The sequence below is a fragment of the Elephas maximus genome, chromosome 2 (genome assembly GCF_024166365.1).
Source record: "Elephas maximus indicus isolate mEleMax1 chromosome 2, mEleMax1 primary haplotype, whole genome shotgun sequence".
Lineage (NCBI taxonomy): Eukaryota > Metazoa > Chordata > Mammalia > Proboscidea > Elephantidae > Elephas > Elephas maximus.
In genome coordinates this window covers 38,788,865-38,810,080 of record NC_064820.1, presented here as the reverse complement: position 1 = coordinate 38,810,080, position 21,216 = coordinate 38,788,865, and the positions used below count along the sequence as shown (strand labels likewise).

The 21,216-nt window shown below is 42.8% G+C and overlaps 1 protein-coding gene across 2 annotated transcripts in view; it reads left to right on the top strand.

The window, feature by feature from the left end:
- ADAMTS12 (ADAM metallopeptidase with thrombospondin type 1 motif 12) overlaps positions 1-18,752 on the top strand; it is a 449,533-nt gene extending 430,781 nt beyond the window's left edge. For both annotated transcript variants that reach the window (XM_049861860.1, XM_049861871.1), the window contains 2 exons: positions 4,743-4,902; positions 13,952-18,752. In XM_049861860.1, coding sequence (XP_049717817.1) covers positions 4,743-4,902; positions 13,952-14,130 — 339 coding nt within the window. In that variant the 3' untranslated portion in view covers positions 14,131-18,752. The remainder of the gene's footprint in view (positions 1-4,742; positions 4,903-13,951) is intronic.
- The last annotated feature ends 2,464 nt before the right edge of the window (positions 18,753-21,216 follow it).

Sequence of the window (21,216 nt, the reverse complement as noted above, 5' to 3'; positions counted from 1 at the left end):
CTCATACCACCAAGGAACAAGAGGCAGGAGAATAGCACGTCCTTTGGACCTGGGATCCCTGTGCCGAGAAGCTCCTCAACCAGGAAAGATCAATAACAAGGACCTTCCCCCAGAACCAGAGGGAGAAAGCCTTCCCTTGGAGCTGGTACTCTGAATCCAGACTTCTAGCCTCCTAGACTGTGAAAGAATAAATCTCTGCTTGTTAAAGGCATCCACTTATGATATTTCTGTTATAGAAGCACTAGATAACTAAGACACCACTATTTGCATAATAACAACCCTTGCAAGATTGTGGTCAAGCCAATCATCATGTGGGAAATACGAGAACATGGCTAGAAAGGCCGTATAAAAGCACTTCATTGCAGTGCGGTGCAGGGGGGAATCTGTCTCTACATCTGTAAAACCAGAAAATAAATCTTGTATTACATGGCTGTTACAAGAATTGAACTTGATATATTTATTATGTATTTAGAATACTGCCTACCATATGTTAATAGCAAGTGCAAGAAAACCATTCATTGAGTGTTTGCATCAAATGGTTTCTCTTCTTCACGTTTATCTACTTGATCTATGTTGATCGAGTGGTGATAATAATGGAATGCAGTCTTCATGTATCTCTGTTACAGCTTCTCAGAGAACGAGTCTTTACTGATCTTCTGTTAGACCCTGGGAATCAGTTTTCCCCTTGCATTCTATTTGAACAGAACAGCTAGGATGAACGAGGTTAGTGTGAAGTTAAGCTTAGAGTCTGGACAATTCATTTAGACAGTAGCCTTAGCTGGGAGCCGATCAGGTTTAACTTAACCCCATGCCCATTTGGGGTGTTCCATTCTGCACAAAAATCCCATGTTTAATTGAGTCCAAAAGAGTGGATATGAACCGTAAGAGAGATGTTATTGTTAGTTACTGTCGAATTTGCCCCTGACTCAAGACGACCCTACACTCAGCGGAACAAAATGCTGCCCAGTCTATCCCCATGATCAGTTGTGGATCAGACCATTGTGATCCATAGGGTTTTCATTCGCTGATTTTTGGAAGGAGATCAACAGGCCTTTCTTCCTAGTCAGTCTTAGTCTGGAAACTCCCCTGAAACCTGTTCAGCATCAGAGCAACATGCAAACCTCTGCTGACAGACAGGAGGTGTTTGCACATGAGGTGCATTGGGCTGGGAATCTAACCTGGGTCTCCCACACGAAAGGTGAGAGTTGTACCACCAAACCACCGCAGCCCCATGTAAGAGGCAGGTACCTTCCCTCTAATACCTCAACTCACAGCATTACCACAATTAACAAACCCAAATCAGCAATTATGTTTCCTCCTTAATTTTCCAATTAAATGCAACATAAATGTATGTAGCTTCTTAACCAGAAGTCACTTAAATTAAATATAGGGGGAGTGACCTCTTCTGTTTATGTTTGTGCTTGCCTTGGAATTAGCTCTTGCATCTTAATGTGCCCTGAGGACTTGCATGACTTCAGCATCCTGGACTAGCTTAGCCTTGTTCCATGGGGACTTCAAAACCAGACCTTTAGAAGCAGAAAGCAGGAAAGGAAGTCATTTGGTCTTCATCTAACAACCTTATTTTACAAAGGAAGAAACAGACAGGTTAAGTGAATGGCCCAGGACCATATGCAGTAAGCAAAACAAGCTCAAATCTCCTGAATCCTCCTACATGCTCATTATCTTCTTCTGGCTTGATTCACTTCCCTTGCTTTTCTTTCCATCCTCTGCTGCAGACTTTGTTACTCAAGGTAAGTTGAGAAATTATTTCTTACTATTTGTTTCTTATCCACATGCATGGAGAATTTGAGGTGAATTCACTGACTAAAATTACCTTCAGGCTTAATCGCAGAAAACTATGACTTTATAACACAAACATGAGGCCCCAAGTTGCTCACCATGATATAGGTTTTAAGAAGAAGAGAGAAAAATAAAGCAGTAGATGTTAAGAAATATTTGATGTTTCTTCTCTTATCCCCTGTATTGGAGGTCTGTCTTAGTCAGGGTTCAGGTTCTCTAGGGGAACAGAACAAGTGATATATATACACAGAGAGAGAGAAAGAACAGGGGAATATATATATATATATATATATCATATATATAGTATTATATATATAGTTATTGTTCTTGTTAAGTGCCATCGGATTCGTTCTGACTCATAGTGACCCTATGTACAACAGAATGAAACACTGCCCAGTCCTGTGCCATCCTCACAGTTGTTGCTATGTTTGAGCCCATTGTTGCAGCCACTGTGTCAATCCATCCCCTTGAGGGTCTCCCTCTTTTTTGCTGATCCTCTACTTTACCAAGCATGACGTCCTCCTCCAGGGACTGGTCTCTCCTGATAACATGTCCAAAGTACGTAAGATGAAGTTTTGCCATCCTCCCTTCTAAGGAGCTTTCTGGCTGTACTTCTTCCAAGACACATTTGTGTGGTCTTCTGGCAATCCATGGTATGTTTAATACTGTTCACCAACACACACAATTCGGAGGCTTCAATTCTTCGGTCTTGCGTATTCATTGTCCAGCTTTCTCATGCATATGAGGCGATTGAAAACACCATGGCTTGGATCAGGCGCACCTTAATCCCCAAAGTGACATTTTTGCTTTTTAACATTTGAAAGAGGTCTTTTGCAGCAGCTTTGCCCAGTGCAGTACATCATTTGATTTCTTGACTGCTGCTTCCTTGGGTGTTGACTGTGGATCCAAATAAAATGAAATCCTTGACAACTTCAGTATTTTCTCCATTTATTATGACGTTGCTTATTGGTCTAGTTGTAAGAATTTTTGTTTCCTTTATGTTGAAGTGTAATCTGTACTGAGGGCTATAGTTTTTGATCTTCATCAGTAAGTGCTTCAAGTCCTTTTCGCTTTCAGCAAGCAAGGTTATGTCATCTACATATTGCAGGTTGTTAGTGAGTCTTCCTCCAGTTGGATTATTCGCTCAGCGTAAAAAACTGAAAAAGTATGATAAAGGGATACAACCCTGACACACACCTTGCCTGATGCAACCTACACAGTATCCCCGTGTTCTGTTTGAATGAGTGCTTCTTGGTTGTATAAAGGTTCCTCCTGAGCACAATTAGCTGTCTGGAATCCCCATTCTCTGCAGTGTTCTGCTGCTATTTGTAAGGTTTTCACTGCTCAGTTTTTTCACAAGTAGACTGCCAGGTCCTTCTTCCTAGTCTGTCTTAGTCTGGAAGTTCCACTGAAACCTGTCCACCATGGGTGAGCCTGCTGGTCTTTGAAATGCTGGTGGCATCGCTCAGCATCACAGCAACACGCAAGCCACCACAGTACAGTAACCTGACAGATGGTATGTGTGTGTGTGTATATATATATATATATATAGTCGATATAGTATTAGAAGATGAGCCCCTAGGTTGGAAAGATGATGAAGATAGTACAGGACTATTCAACAATTTGTTCCGTTATGTATGAGGTTGCCGTGAGTCAGAGTCAACTCAATGGCAACTAACAACAACAACATGTCTCCCTCCCTCTCTCTTTCTCTTTCTATTTCAATGAATCAGTTCACACAATTGTAGGGAGCTGGCAAGTCCCAAATCCATTGGTCAGGCGATAGGCTGGAGATAGGCTGCAGGCTTATGTCCCAAAATCCGCATTTCAGGGAACAGTTAGAGTGAAGAGAGTAAGAGTGTTCTGCCAAAAATTATTTATAGTCTGGAGACAGAACATGCCCTAGGGAAGCTCCCTTTTTGTTCTTAAGACCTTCAAATGATTGATGATGCTTACGTACATTATGGAAGGTAGCCTGCTTTACTTTAGGCCAACTGATTTAATCTAGACTAGTGTTTCACTAAACACTGACACCATAGCACAGCCACGTTGATACATAAATTAATCATTACAAGGTCTCTGGGGGAAACAGGGTGTGGTAGGAGGGTTCCGAAGTTATCGGTGGTGTCCCAGTGTGCATGTTCTCTTATCTAGTAAGCTGGGCGAGTGTCCAGTAATATTTCAAACAGCAAATGGAATCTTTTAACACTAGCGATTTTTCCAGAAATTGATATGCTGCAATCTCCTTCGGCCAAATCAGTGAGTATTTATCGAATGTCAGGCCATGTCTAGCATTCTTCTAATTGCTGTGAAGGACAAAGAGGAACTGGTTTCTGCCCTCTGGGAGGTTTTAACCATGTAAGAAATATGCAGCTAAAAGCAATAAAACATGAAATAGAATGTAAAGCATAGGAATATATGTGGTAAACTGAGACACATTTTCTGACATCTCCAGAAATTATTTTACATAAGCTACTTCCAAAAAATGTTTTTCACTTTTTGCACTTCCAAAAGCCAGTGAATCTCCATTCTGTGTCCAGGTGGCCACATAATGACATTACAGTGGAACTTTATCTGTTAGCAGGGGCCTGAGGGGTGGTCCAGCTAAATTCCAGTGGTATAGCCATGTACGGTGGTGTGTATGTGGTGGGGGAGGGGGGAAGTGGGAGGGGACATTCCCAAATATGGGAAAGAAGGGCACACTCTTTAGAGAACCTAATGACAAATTAGGCCAAATTCAACCCACAGTCATATAAGACAGGACTCTTTTAAATTCACATTTCCAAATTATTAGTGCCCTTATTCTATTTATTTATTCTTTCAAGGTTTCTGGTAATTGAATCTTACCCGTATTTGACCGCAGCGGGGCGAGAGGTGTACTGTTCGTTTCCCCAGTGACCCGGAAGAGACTTCTGACTCTCTTGCGTCCCTTTTTCTTTCAGTGCACCGCTTCCTGTGGAGGTGGCCTTCAAAAGAGGACAGTCCGTTGTGTCTCCTCAGAGGACAACAGACCTGAAGACCAAAACCGGTGTCTGTGTGATCATGAGCCCAAACCTCCAGAATTCCAAAAATGTAACCAGCAAGCCTGCAGGAAGGCTGCGGGTGAGTGGAAGGGTTTGCTCAGGGGGGAAGAAAGCTTTTCACAAATAAATCACTCCACATGACTCAACTTGTGGATGGTTTCACATCACCTTTACTGAGCAGAGAATCTTACTGCTGAAGAGGCCAGCCAGCTCCCCTGGGAGCCAGCCATTCCTCCTGCCTTTTGGCCATTTAACTCTAATTCCTTAAGGGATTATCTCACCAGGTTTCCCATCTCAAACACATGCATACTGAAGTCACATGGATAAGGATCACTTCTGTTTCTTCAAAGATTTCTGAGAGATTCTCTAGCCTTTCTTAGGAACTCAGTCAAGCACGAAATGGTCCTCTCTATGAATCGAAGTTCATTTGGTTTTGTTCTGCCCTCAATGAATACAAAAAAGAGCAAAACTCAGAACCCATTCCAGTTCGTTCTCGGTGCCATGAGAAATATTAACAGCTTCTAGAATTGCAAAAACACTTTGAACATGTGAGTCGTGTCCTTCAGATTTTAGCAGCAGCTCTTTCTTTTTATTATTTGATTTTTGAAGTATAACCTATTGTCAAATTGCTTTAGGCATAAAATTACCACACTAAATAAAAATTTAAGGATCCCTGGGGGCACAAACGGTGAAATGCTTGGCTGCTAACCAAAAGGTTGTTGGTTGAAACCCACCCAGTGGCGCTGCAGTAGGAAGACCTGGATCTGCTCCGTGAAGATTACAGCCTAGAAAACCGCATGGGGCAGTTCTCTTTGCCCAAAGAACTCTGTCACACGGGGTTGCTCTGAGTCAGACAAAAACAACAATAAAAATTTAAAAAGCATGCAAGTTAAAATAAACAAAAATAATGTCATATATCTTTAAACATCTGCATTGATTCTTAAAAACTGGTTTTTGTTAGAAAAAGTTATAGGTTAAAATGGTAAAATTTTAGAGCTTGAAAGGACCTCATTTTAGAGAGGAGGAAACTGAGGCCCAGAGAAGGAAAGTGACTTACCAAAGAAGGACAGCCAGCTTGGTAATGATAAACCCAGGTCAGCAGCCAGATCTCCTGATTCCAGTATTTACTTGGCTGGATGTCTTTGCTAAGTGACTCTTAGGTGGTGGGGACCACCACGTAGTCACTATTGGGCATTTTGTGCCAGGCGAGCGCTAGCACTTTATGTGTGTGAACATACTTCATCCTCACAACAACTCTTTGAAGCTATTCATTATTATTATTATCCTCTTTATAGGCCAGGAAACTGAGGCACAGGTGACTTCAGTGTTTTGCCCAAAGTTACCTGCCTACGAAGTGACAGGTTAGGATTTGAACCCAGATAGCCTGCTTCCAGGCACCACAGGCATGACTGCTGCTCTAGACTGTGGTTTCACAAACGCAGAGTTGTGCAGAGCGTGATGATAGCAGTTGCCCCACTGGAGGCATTATGATTGACCCTTAGAGCTAGACTGTAAGGCTGGTGGTGGTTTCTTCCATTTTTTAGACGACTAAGATGTGATGGAGAGAGGCGCAGTGACTTAAGCCACACAGTTGTAAGTGGTAACACTGAAACTCAGTTCCAGGTCACTTTGGACCTAAAACCACCCTCATCCCATTAAGCCCCGCTGTCCCTTCAACAGGATTCCCTGGATGGTGAAAACTATTAACATGATTGACTGCTAACAGAAAGGTTAGAGATTTACGTTCCCCGAGAGGCACCTCGGAAGAAAGGCCTGGGGATCTACTTCCAAAAAATCAGCCATTGAAAATCTATGCAGCACATTCCTTCTGTGACACACATGGAGTCGCCGTGAGCCAAAGTCAACTTGATGGCCACTGATCTTCAACTGGTTCCTTAAGCGATTTATCATCTAAGCCAGGGGTTGGCAAACTATGGCCTGTGGGTCAAATCCACTCCAACCCCTATTTTGTACAGCCTGTGAACACAGCCATGGTCATTTGTTTACGTGTTGTCTATGGCTGCTTTCACGCTTCAGTGGAAGAGAATGTGGCCTCTTGGCCCACAAAACTTAAAATATTTTCTATCTTGCTCTCTACAAAAATGTTTGTTAAACCATGCCAAGGTAGAGAAAGAAAATTTTCTAGAAAGGTTAACAATCAGACTTTTTTCCATGCTTGCTGTCATGTATACACACCCATGTGGCCTTAGGAGCCCTAGTGGTGCTGTGGTTAAAGTGCTCGGCTGCTGAACAAAAGGTTGGCAGTTCTAACCCACCAGTTGCTCTGCAGGAAAAGATGTGGCAGTCTGCTCCATAAAGATTTACAGGCTTGGAAACCCTAACGGGCATTTCTATTCTGTCCTATAGGGTCACTATCAGTGAAAATTGACTCGACGGGAGCAGGTTTGGTTTCAGTGGGTTTTATGTGGACTTGCAGGCATTTATCCAGCTAGCATTTTGAGTTTAAGCCGTTCAGATGATTCTCTAATTAGCTTGTGGACTTTCCACATCCTTTGCTTTCCTTTCTTCTCCCCTCTCACTGCTCTTTGAATCATCCCAGTGCTTTTTGCAGCATCTCTACCAGTGTGTACTAGGCAGTTACAGCAGCACAGACTCAATTTTAGTTTTGCCAAATACTGGAAACAAGCTAAGGAATTTCCTGGGGGCATTCAACCCAGGTGCTGGAGCTCACAGATGGGAACTGAGATTTATTATCCAACTATCTCTCAATTTATTTCCCACAGACTAACCAAACTCCAGAAAGGTGGCTGGTGGGCTGGTAAATGACTGAGGACAGCCTAGGCTTAGTCTCACATATGGGGCGGGGGAGGAAAACTTACATATTTTATGTATACATAAAACCTGCCCACATTGGAGATGGTAGGTACTTAAAAATTCAGGAATTCTACTACTGGAATTGTTAAACTACCTTTGAAGAAATGCCTTGCCAGACTCGGCTCTCCTGTGGTCCAGGGCCATGGGCAGGTGGGGCAGTCACCCCAAATGACAAAAATACAGGTTAGGCGTCTGGTATTTGCTGCTCACAACTCTGCTTCATTCATTCCACAAACGTTTATGAGGCATCTGCCACGTGCAGCCACTGCTCCACAGTCAGAGCAGTCCTAGCACCAAGACAGCTTGTATTCCAAAGGGGAGGCTGGCAGTGAACAAGCTAAAGAAAACAAAAACACAGTTATATAATATATCGTCAGACAGTAGAAATAGCAGGGCAACTCTGGAGTATCAGTTATGCATCAGCATTGTCCTGTCCTGAGGCGCATGAGCTACACTTTCACACTCCCACCTTCCTCAGCCATTAGTGAGCTTCAGTAAGTGAGCTATCATTGGCCTACTTGAAACACCAAATGAAACCACCTAGGGCTCATTTTCAAAGATCGTTGTTAATTTTTACTCTTCCAGACTCTTGTCACTCAAAGTATGGTCCCCAGATGAGCTGTATCACCATCACCTGGGAGCTTGTTAGAACCAGAATCTCAGACCTCACCCCAGACCTACTGAATTAGAATCTGCACTTAGACAAGGTCCTGGTGATTCATATGCACATGAAAATTTGAGAAGCACCCTTGTTCTAAACCAAGGGGTCAATTTCAGATCTCACCTCAGTGCCTTCTATGGGATGCTTTTTAAGAAATGTTGAAGCTATGGAATCCCTTCTGTGCTATGTTGCTCTTCATATTGTTGAAGCAGCAGCCTAGTCTTGGTTGACCATGCCTAGCATTATGGGATTTTATTTTTTAATTCTATGTAGAGTGTTTTTAACTGTCCTATTGATGGACAATGCAATCTTCAATAATCAAAACTGGGTTAAATGCATCCTTGGTATTTTTCATTTTCAAATCTCACACTCAAGAGATGGTGGCTAATAGTTGGCTAGCAATTGATGTAAAAAAAAAAAAAACACAAATTCTACTCACCAGCAATTACCAGGGCAAAAAAAAATTAAAAAAAAATTAATTACTGGCTTCTCATGAAGGTAGAACCATTCTAACTCGTATAGAAGCAATATGAAAGGACAGCTGCAAGAAATTCCTTGATTTAAGAGGCCAGTTACCCACCCTGACCCTATACCCTCTAAAATGCTTTAAAAAATAAATCATTCACTCCACTGGTCTCACCTCTTAGGGAGCAAGGGAGAATGAAGACAATTAAAGATATGGGGGGAAGATTATTCCAGAGAACTAATGGACTACAACTACCACAGCCTCCACCAGACTGAGTCCAGTACAACTAGAGGGTGCCCGGCTACCACCCACTGACTGCTCTGACAGGGGTCACAGTAGAGGGTCCTGAACAGAGCTGGAGAAAAATGTAGAACAAAATTCTAACTCACAAAAAAAGACCAGACTTACGGGCCTGACAGAGGCAGAGAAAACCGTAAGAGTATGGCCCCCAGACGTCCTCTTAGCTCAGTAATGAAGTCATTCCTAAGGTTTACCCTTCAGCCAAAGGTTAGTCAGGTCCATAAAACAAAAACAAACCAAAGGAGCACACCAGCTCAGGGAGCAAGGACGAGGAGGCAGAAGGGGACAGGAAAGCTGTTAATAGGGAACCCAAGGTCGAAAAGGGAGAGTATTGACATGTCGTGGGGTTGGTAACCAATGTCATAAAACAATATATGTACTAGCTATTTAATGAGAAGCTAGTTTGTTCTGTAAACCCTCATCTAAAGTACAATAATAGAATAAATAAAGAAATCATTCAATGTCCAGATTCTTCTCAGCCAGACATCACAATAGAAATATCCTCTAACTCCATCTTGTAAGTTTGGTTATGAAATTCATATAAGGTTTAATTTTTTTATTTTCTCTAAGTTATCTTATTTCTTTTAGGTACCATCTGCATGTTTAATACATTAAAATCTAATTTGGAACTACCATTTCCACAGTTGTTGTTACATGCCATCAAGTCAATTTCGATTCATAGCCGTCCCATGCGACAGGGTAGAACCGCCCCATAGTGTTTTCTAGGCTGTAATCTTTACAGGAGCAGATTGCCAGGTTTTTCCTCACAGAGACACTAGGTGGGTTTCAACCTCCAACCTCTCTGTTAGTAGATAAGCACTTAACCATTACATCACCAGGGCTATTTATTTCCATAGGCTGCAAAATCCTTTTCCAAGTACTTGGGTTAAAAGAGGAATCCCTGGGTACTGCAAGTGGTTTGCACTTGACTACTAACCTAAAAGTTGGTGGTTCAAAACCACCCAGTGGCACTGCAGATGAAAAGCCCTGCAATCTTGCTTCCACAGAATTATAGCCAAGAGAACCTGATGGAGCGCAGTTCTACTTTGTAACACATGGCATTGCCATGAGTCAAAATCTACTCAAGGACAAGTGGTTTGGTTTTGGAGTTTAAAAAACAAACAAACAAATTTATCCAGAAATATTTGCTGAGTATTGGCTATGTTTTAGACTTTGCATTCATACTGATTTAAAAAGAAAAAAAAAAAAAACAACAACCTTATGCATACCATTCCTGGTGTTGTTTTCTTTATTTATTTGGTGAGAGATGGAGAAAGCAAGAAAAATAAATAAATAAGGAAACAAGGAAATTAATACTGTACCTAGACCCATTGTTGAGTCAAATGAACATTGGAGCCAGTAAATTCTGGGCTGAAGAATATTTGTCCAGATTTCATTTATTCACTTATTCAACAAACATAATTGATCATATGTCTCAACCGTGTGCTAAGACACTAAGTGAGGAGGCAGAAATGAATAAGACACAACCCCTGCCTCAGAGCACTTGGAAAGGCCTCAAAGTCTTACGGAAACTGTAATTGTCAACAACATTGAACTTGTTTTCAATTTTGTCTTGTGGGCAAAACATTATCCCTTCAACCTAGACACAGCCTATAGCAACAGAGCAGGCTTATAACTGTCCCTTTAAATTTCCAAGAATGGTTTCATTGAGCAGGCAGAGGCAAACTGGAGTCTCCTCTCCCAGTTGTCCCTAATTATGAGCATTGTATATGCTTCAGTGCTGGAATCCACTTGGCTGATGAACACAGCAAGCCTTCGTTGTTATAAAATAATGAAGAGAGCTGTTGAAATTAAGCCCTGCCATGATGCTGGACTCATAGCCATTGTCTAAATGAGCTGCTAAACATAGACCTGGAACACAGGCTCCTAATATAAGCTACCACTGTGCTCCACCCTTCCTTCCGCTCCTCCACACTCAAACAGTGGGAACCCCAGCACCTAGCATGTATCCAGAGCTCTGAGGACCATTGAAAATCAGGATTAGGAATCTCACGGTACCCAAGGTTGGGCAAGGACCCCAGGCTGGGTTGAGCCTCTTTCAGTCATTTAGTTGTTAACCTAACCTGGCAAGTGGGGGCCTCTATATTGAACAAGTTAAAATGTTCTGGGTAAGAAGAACCTGTCCATGTGATCCCTTCATCCCCCATCACCAATACAAGAAATTTCTTCACTTGGTAGTAGAGTAGTAGAAGCACTGAGAAAAACTTTAAATTCTAGCTCTACCATCTATGTACCAGCTATGTGATGTTGGACCAGCTACTAAGCATCTCTGAAACCCTCAGTTTTGTTTTGTTTTAATCTTGAAAGGAGTAGAAAGACCTACAAGTAAATTTCTATGAGGATCAAATGAAGTAATATATGTCAAGCACATTGCCTAGTACGTGATAAGTGCTTAATAAATTGCCGTGAGATATTTCAGTCACCTCATATGCATGTGAAAGCTGGACGATGAATAAGGAAGACCAAAGAAGAATTGACGCCTTTGAATTATGGTATTGTCGAAGAATATTGGATATACCATGGACTGCCAGAAGAATGAACAAATCCGTCTTGAAAGAAATACAGCCAGAATGCTCCTTAGAGCAAGGATGGCGAGACTTTGTCTCATGTACTTTGGACATGTGATCAGGAGGGACTAGGCCCTAGAAAAGGACACCATGCGTGGTAGAGGGTCATTGAAAAAGGGGAAGGCCTTCAATGACATGGATTGACACAGTGGCTGCAACAATGAGCTCAAGCACAGCAATGACTGTGAGGACACACAGGTCTGGGCAGGGTTTCATTGTGTTGTACATAGGGTCGCTATGAGTTGGAACTCACCCATTTGGCACCTAACAGCAACAACAACAATGTCGTTGTTATCCTTATTGCCATTGGAAAGGTTAAAGACTTGGGGGCCTCTAAGAGGACCTTTTATGATGGGTGATGCCCCCTAGAGAGGTCACAATTTAACCCTTAGCAGAAAAGGCTCACACACCCTTTAGGGGACAGTTCAGGACAGAACATGGCACCATGTTGAGCAAATGTAACCAGATAATATAAGTTTGGAGACTGGGACAGAAGGGGACCATGTGGGCCAGCAGGGCTGAAAGAAACTTTGTGGAGGAGAGGGACTGCAAACCGAGCCTGCGCACCTCTACTGTCTTCTTCCTTTCTTGCTGCAGCCCCAGGCACTCGCTCACGTGTTCATGGCAGGCAGAATGTGGGCAAAAAGCTACCCAAAAGGCATGTTCTTCATCTACCAACCACAAGGGCTATGGGGGAGGCTGGTGAAGAAATTGGGGCAGCCCTGGGATACCTGGCCTTGCAAATTAAGCCCTGCTCCAAAGCTGGAACGCTGGGGAGGAAGACTTGACCTGAACTGTCTTGGTTATCTAGTGCTGCTATAACAGAAGGTACCACAAGGGGATGGCTTTAACAAAGAGAAATTTATTTTCTCACAGTCTAGTAGACTAGAAGTCCAAATTCAGGGCCTCAACTCCAGGGGAAGGCTTTTTCTGTCAGCTCTGGAGGAAGGTCCTTGTCAACAGTCTTCCCCTGGACTAGGAGCTCCTCCATACAGGAACCCGGGGTCCAAAGGATGCACTGTGCACCTGGCACTGCTCTCTTGGTGGTATGAGGTCTCCCACTCTCTGCTTACTTTTCTTTTCTTTTAGCTCTTTTAAGATAAAAGGTGGTACAGGTCACACCCCAGGGAAACTCCTTTTACATTGGGTCAGAGATGTGACTTGAGCATCCTGCCCTAATCCTCTTTAACCACAGGCAGAGATTATGATTTATAACATGTAGGAAAATCACAAAATGAAGGACAACCACACAATGCTGGGAATTGTGGCCTAACCAAGTTGATACATATTTTGGGGGACACAATTCAATCTATGACAGAAATCTTGACTCAAACAGAAGCTCATGATGCATGGCCCAGGCTCCATAGAGTGTCAACTGCTGTGGTGAGGTAGAGGGAGATGAAGAGGTATTCTTACTGTGAGAGTTATTGGTGTATGTCTTATGCCTTCATCTATACGGTGTGTTTCTGGAGAACAGCAGTGACATTTTATGCATCTTTGTATCCTTCACCATACTGCCTCTGTCTCCACATGGCGTCTTCTCCCTGTGTGGGTTTCTCTGTGTCTATATGGCTGTTTTTATAAGACAACATCGAAAGTGTTTTAAGACCCACCCTGTTCTGGTATGGCCTCATTAGCATAATAAAAGAAAACCCCCTATTTTCAAACAAGGTCACTTTCATAGGTCAGGACTTCCACAAAACTTTTGAAGACACAATTCCATCCATAAAAAAAAAGGGCTTAAAACAACAATCATGTGTTTTTGCTCAGCACCTGCAGGTGAGCTGGGGTTTGACTGGTTAGCCTGGCTTGGTTGGCCTTGGCTCCAAGCTATAGACTGGGTCTAGGCCTGCTCCATGTAGCTCTCGTGTTCTGGGGGCCGGTGGTTGTACAAGGCAGTTTCTTCTCACAGTGACAGCAGAAGTGCAGTTCAAGACTCTGTGGGGGTCATGTCTGCTAACATCCCATTGTCCAAAGTGTGTCATTTGGCTGAGCCCAAAGTCAAGGGATGGAACAGTATCCTCTACCTGCCAGGCAACCACAGGAAGCGTGTGGATGTGTAACACGACCACATGGAAAATTGTGACTAACAATTCAGCTTAACACAAGCACTTTCTCGGTGCCTGATACATAAATGTTCCATAGACATTAACTGTTACTATGAATTGTTACAGAGCCTTACTTGTAGGCATACAAATAAAGTCTTACATTAATAGAAATTGTACCCTTTCTCCTACAAAGTATAACGTATTGCTTTTTCTTGTTTCTTCTCCCACAGATTTACTTTGCACCAAGGACAAGCTGTCAGCCAGTTTCTGCCAGACACTAAAAACCATGAAGAAATGCTCCATGCCTGCTGTGAGGGCTCAATGCTGCGCCTCGTGTCCCCAAACTCACATTGTTCACACCCAGAGGCCAAGAAAGCATCAGTTGCTCAAAAGCCCCAAATCACTCTAAGTCCAGAAGGAAGTCACCCTCCACCATCGGCTGCAGCAGCTGCTGACCACAACACATTCTAGCTCCAGAGGCCCCTTCATTGCGGTTTTGGTGTATGCATTTCGGGTCTAAGTTTGGGTCATAAAAAACAGATTCCATTGTGTTTTATTATCCCCAGAATGCCCTCACAGGGGTATGGGACTATAACATTGCTGTGCTCTGATGTGAAGGTAAAATACCTGGGAGAGACAGGTGTCTCTGGAGATCAGTTCCTGAGAAAGGTGCTAGATGAAGCAGGGCTGTGAAGTGATGTCCCTTTTTTGCCCTAAAAGATGAAAACAGAGAGACCAGCTTTTCCCCAGACTACCTCAAGAGTATCAAGAAACAGACTCACATTTATCCAGGGAACAAATAATCTTAATTTACCTTGTTGAAATTGGTCTTTTTTTTTCTTTGCCTGAGGCGGTTGCTATTCAAAATTATCATGAGGGAGCTTTTAGGAGCATTCCTTTAATTCGACCTGGCAGAGGGACTCTTTAGCCACCCTGTGTTCAACTAGAGCTGGAAGGGAAAGGCCTGGTTATGCCCCTCAGTCAATCCCTTAATCCATGTAGGACCCCATATCTGGGCTTTTTAGAGCCCTGGGCCTATGTTCGGGGACTGGTGGCGTAGTGGTTAGGTGTTTGGCTGCCTACCAAAAGGTTGGCATTTCATACGCACCATTACTCCTTGGAAACTTTACAGGACAGTTCTCTGTCATGTAGGGTCACTAAGAGTCGGAACAGAATTGTCGGCAATGCGAGTTTTTTGGAGGTTTAGGCCTACTTTTAGATATTAGAATAAGAGGAAATAGTTTAAACTGCAGCCTAAGGGATTTAGATTAGTTACACAAAAACATTTCTGACTTGAAAATAATTTCTAAAAAAAAAAAAAATTATTTAAAATTTTTAATTAAAAATATTTAAAATTTTATAAATTTCAATTTAATTAAAATTTTAAATTTAAAAATTAATGAGATGTATTTAAATTAAATTTAAAAAATTAAATAGCACTTTAAAAACTTGAATAATTTTTAAATTTAAAATCTTTCAATTTAAAAATTTAAATGAACATACCTATTTCCTGCTAGTGTGAAAAAAGGAAACGTGGGGCCTTATTCTTCCTCCTTTCCTGGTAAGTGCCCATTTCTTCCCAGAAGAAGGAATGAGTCATCCTGTCTGCTTTCCCTCTCCTGCAGATGCCCTGCCTGAGCCACTAACTCAAGTCTGACCCACGATTTTGCTGCAGGGGCTTTATACTCAAACTGCTATTAAAAAAAAAAAAAAACCCAAACCCATTGCTGTTGAGTCGGTTCCAACTCGTAGTGACCCTATAGGACAGAGTAGAACCCCCATAGGGTTTCCAAGGAGTGCCTGGTAGATTTGAACTGCCAAACTTTAGGTTAGCAGCCATAGCTCTTAACTACTACACCACCAGGGTTTCCCAAACTGCTATAGCCAAACTGCAATTTTCCCTCCTCCCTCCCATCCCCTAGTTTGGAAAATGGGGCCCTAGACTGAAAGGTTTCAAAGAACCTGGTAAATTGTGCTAACTATAAAAACTTTATACAAACTTCTTGCCTAGAGAAAAAAAGCTTCAAAAACTGAAAGAAAGATAGTCTACTACTCATTACACCCGGTAGTTACTTTTAAGGGTTTTTTTTTTTTTTTCCTCCTTCCCTGTGAGCAACAGTCTGGAAACCTGAAAGGAAAGTTAGAATGCCTCTTCTGGATGTTTCCCCCATCCATCAGAAGTTAGAGTAGCCTGTGGTCTCAAATTCAGGGCATATTTCCAGGCAAACTGGTTTCTAAGGGGAAGTTCTAACAGAAACTGAACCTGGAGAGAGGGGGTGGGTAGTAAAGGGGCCTAACCCCCAAAAGGAGAAAGCCTTCTGGACCAACTATTGACAGAGGGGAAGGCAGGGGTGTGGCCTTCATGTAACGGGCAGCATGTATGTATGCATACCCATCCACAGTTATACTCCAGATTCTTCAAGGAGCACAATATCCTACTCACTCCCCCTTTTTATTATCTATCCGTTCAGCAGAATGGTGCTATTGAAAAATGGTGCTAATATCTAGAGGGTGGCAGAACTAATATAAACATAGAGATAGGTGTACAAGTGGGTATGTATATGTGAGACTCTACGTACGCGTCCTCTGTGAAATGTGTAACGGTGTTGCTGGCCAATGCCAATTCTATTGCTTGGAGACCATGAGCTTCAGTTTTATATTATGTTCTTTTTATTATTTCCAAGCCATTAGTATGTATTACTCTGATAAATTCCTGTGGAAAATGAAACACTGCGGTTGGGATGAAATTCAAGGTAGACCAGAAAGAAGATGAAAGTAGAAATGTTTACCCTTTTAAAGCCAGGGGATTTATCTCTAGATAATAATTACCTACTTGTATTTTCGGTCTGTAAGTATAAACATTGCTGGCTGCTGACAATCTCTGGCGAAACAACAGTTTTAGAGAGGAGAAGGTATTTAGATTGTTAATGACACACGTGGAGGAGTACCTGATTTTTTTCTAATGAAGCAACTTGCAAAGATTGTCCCTGAAGTGTATGCTTTCAGGGGATTAATTTACTAAACTGGATTGATTTAACTTAACCTGGTACTGTACTATCATGGGGTCAGACATATGTCATCAGAGACCCGGGTATGGCCAGGCTTCCAAATCTCAGGAACAATCCCAGACTCCTACTGACCTCAACAAACTAAACTAGGCCAGATTCTCAATAGATAAAGTGAATCATGTTATTTGTGACTCACATGGCTGATTAGGTGGTAGACATGTGGGGAGGACCTGGCCAGGTGCTTCGTTCTAGGCCTTTCTCCAGTTCCTCAAAGGCAAAAAGTTGGTCTTTAATCATGTGTCAGTCATGGCCATTCACTTCCTATATTGAGGGTCCATTGTGAGATGGTTCTGTGGCATCGGTCATTCTGGCTCTAGGATAAAGACAGCCCTTGCTGTCTTGACAGCCACTTAGCTATGGGTTGTCAGTGTTTCGACAGGTTCTGGTGCTGGCAGCCTGACAGGAGGCCCAACCCATGCCCTCCCTGCCTCTCTGTGCTGCTTTGCCAGTCCCCCCACGCCAGCCTCCTTAGGGGTGCCAGTGTTTAAACAGGGAGACTCTGAAGGCAAGAACCTAAATGGTGTCTTCACCATTTCTTTGATGCTCTCAGGGACCAATATGAAGCAGAATTATTGGCTTACTTCATCCAGGTTCCTTTTTCTTCCCACTTTGAGCAAGTGAAAAGTGTAATGAGAGACACTGGATACGTCTACAGTAAACCAGAGAAGACTGTCACAGGCCTGGTGCCTAAATACTTTAAGGTTCTAAAACCCAGTTTAGTTTACATTGCTTTTCACAGGGGTGGAGTTAGCTCTTCACTGAAAAGCTATGGATTAATTTAATCCTGGAACATCCAAACATAATTAAATATACTATGAGAGCACAATATTTCAAGGAACTTAAGAGTAAATAATTCTTTAAAACAGGAAATAATTTTCAGATACAAAGAATTGCCTCCTTTTATAGGAATGATTTGTTTTACGATGGGTTTTCCAAGACAAGAGCCTGCCTCCATCCAATGTCCTGAGACATCGAGTCTCCCAACTATAGCAATACGATCCTTTGAGATATTCAGTGAATGTTTTTGATAACCTTCATCAAGTATCTGGAATACAACTTGAGGGATTATGTTGTTTCAGACCATAACTTCCCTTTCAGTCTACAAACATCCTCCAAACTCGGAAATCTGCCCATCGCTACCCCAGAGATCGCAGGTCTTAGCTCTTCTCCCTTCTGCGGTTAAGGTGAAGCCCTGGGACAGCTTACCTGGTGCTCAACACACATCAATTCACTTTCAGGGGAAAGATACATGACATGAACTGCCTACAACCAACAACCCAGCCAGCATATTTTATGCCACTCCTTTTTTGTTGCTAATTCAAGTAGTATTGTTTTTAGTAGTATTCTCATTCTTTTAAGTTACAGGCAGTCCCTGGATTACCAATGTCCAACCTGCGTACAACCCGTAGTTACAAACCAACCCCTGTAAAAAGCCTATTACATTTAAAATTTGAGGTGCATACAATAGTTTTAGTAACAAATGTGTGCTACTTTGCAATGTGCATCAAAACACTGTTATTAATACTGTATTATTATGTTAAAGATGTTCTAGTGTGTCTGGAAGTGTTTCTTTAGTGTTTTTTAAGCATAAAAATGTACATTATATACTAAGACAAAACATTTGACTAACTGACGTTAGATACGAACTGTGCCTAACTGTTCCAACTTATGTACAAATTCAACTTAGGAACAGAAATCGTTTGTAATCCAGGGACTGCCTGTATGTCATTAAAAAAAAAAAAAAAACATTGAGGAAGCACAATTCCTACATTGTCCTACAATTCCTATCCTTGTCCTACAACATGGTTGTATGACACACATGACCCTACCCATACCCTCCCTGCCTCTCTGTGCTGTTTTGCCAGTCTCCCTCCCGCAGCCTCCTTAGGGGGTGCCTCGCCAGGTACCCCAGTTTTTAAAACCAGACTGCAGTCATAGCCTGCCTTTGTGTGGCATCAATAAACGGCTGAACTCACTGATGTTTCCATGTGATTCATTTACCCCTGCTGTAGTGTCGCCCTGGAGTTTAGCAGGCGGGAGGAGGATGCTGTCAGCTTCTTCCTCCCACACTCCTTCCAGATCCCCTTCTACTCCACCTCCAGACCAGTACGTCACCAAATGAGTCACATCCCAGGTGAGGTAGAGCTTGGATCTCTTCTCATGAGTAATAGTGCAGTGACTGGCACAATCTACCATATGACGATCTGAAGTGATGCTTAAAAATCCCCACAATACTGGATCCAAAGTATTCAGAATTGCAGTTCACAGCATTACCTACTCCTTATCTATCCAAACTAGTCGGGGAAAAAAAAAAAAATTGCCTTTGAGTCGATTCTGACCCTTGACGACCCCATGTGCATCAGAATAAAACTGGGCTCCATTAGGTTTTCAATGACTGATTTTTTGGAAGGAGATCACCAGACCTTTCTTCTGAAGCACTGGTAGGTGGACTTGAATCACCAACCTTTCAGTTAGCAGCAGAGAACATTAACTGTTTGCACCACCCAGGGACTCCTATGTATTCAAAGTGTAGCCATAATGCTTAAGAGAAAGCAACCTATCTCAGAAGAGGTTTGGTCTGGAATTCCAACCCTATTTTAAAGACGGTGCCCACCACAGTAAGATGGCATTGGACACATGAAGATGGAATCTACTCACATGGAGTGAAGAGAGACATTGAGGCAGGGAAGAGCCAGTCATTTACAGGCTCTAGAGCACTTGCAGGCAATCCTTGGAATGTTTGAGGGCACGCATGGGGGTGGTAGAAAGACAGCATCACAGAGGGCCATAAACACTTCCCTGTTTGTACCTTAAACACTCTTCTGTCCCTGGAGAGCTAGGTAACTCTTATCCTGCAAAGTTCAGCTCAAATGCTGCTTCTCCTGGGAAGCCTGCAATGACCCTGCCAGAAAGACCAAGGCCCTTTTCTGTTCCTGCTGTACTTTGTACACTTTCTACTGGAGCAGTTGTTCTCAACTGGGGTAGATTTTGCCCCCCAGGGGCAAAAATCACTGCCCTCTCCTTCACTGAATGTCCCCTGGGCTCTCTCCATTTAGTGGTGAAGCCTAGTTCAGTCCCAGTCCTTCACACTGTCTCACCTTCCATCTCCCAACTTCATGGGACATTGCAGTACTAGGGGTCCTCAGCAATGGTGCCTGTAGCTTCCATAACAGTGAGAAATGGGACTTTAAGCCAGGAGATACCAAGGGATCCCCAGGGCACATTTGGCAGTGTCTGGAGATATTTTTGGTTTCCACAGCTGAGGGTGCTGCTACTGGCATCTAGTGGGTAGAGGCCAGGGATGCTGCTAAACATCCTATAACACAGAGGACAGCCTACCCATCCCCTAACAAAGAATTATCTAGCTAAAATGTCCATAGTACTAAAGTCGAGAAACACTGCATTAAGACAAGTAACACCTTGGAGCAAGTACCAGTGCTTCTGCATTGAATAAAACTGGCCTCCTCACAAAATTCAGACCTCACAAAAGGACTGACAGGGTGAGTCAGGAAACCTTCAAAGGAGGAAAAAAAATGCATCAGGATTCAAAGCATGACGGCATGGTGAAAGCATCTTGATGTAGCAAGCACAACTCCAAGAGTCTTCAACCAGCCAGACCCTTGGGACTCAGGTGTTGAAATCTTAGAACTAGGGGCAATCAATCAAAAGGAAGTAAAATGGAAGAGTGATGTGCTGGAGGTTTGGATTAATCATCCTCTCCTCCTTGAGGTTTCTAGCTAAACAGAATAGATGCCATCAGCCAGATCAAAATATCAGCTTTAACAGTGAAGCAGCTTGGATAGCGTGTCTCAGTCACACATTGAAAAGGGCTTTCCTACCTTTCTCCATGCCCTTATCCCCCCAAAACAAGCAGCTGGAGAATTGCAGCCTTCCCTCCAGAAGCACTCTGAGTTTGAGATTTCAAGGTCAAGAGTGATAGGGAGAGGATGGAAGAGAGAGAGAGGAAGAAAAAGAGAAGAGGACAGGAGACAAGACCACTCCTGAGAGATGACTCAACCCTTCCCTCTCAGTTAATAGAGGTATCAGTGGGCATCAAACTTTCAACGAGAGCAGCATCCCCTCCTGCCCTAGTAGGAGCATCAAGAAAGTCCCAAAGGGATACCCCAGTATAATCAACACTGGGAATGGAATCCTCTTGCCTCTGTAGGTGGATGGGGGGTCAGATCAGCGTGAATGGAAGGTATGGGGCAGAGGGAAGGATTATCTAAAAATGGCCCCTTTCCCACAAACTCTAAATGATGATGTGATATGTTTAAGATTTGGAGTTCTGGCTTCCAGAACTATAAGAGAATAAGTATCTGCTGTTTTAAGCCACCCAGTTTGTGGTACTTTGTTATGGCAGCCCAGGGAATCTAATTTAGCAGGGGAAAAGGTACAAAAAATACTGAGCCCAGGGTATTGGTTGG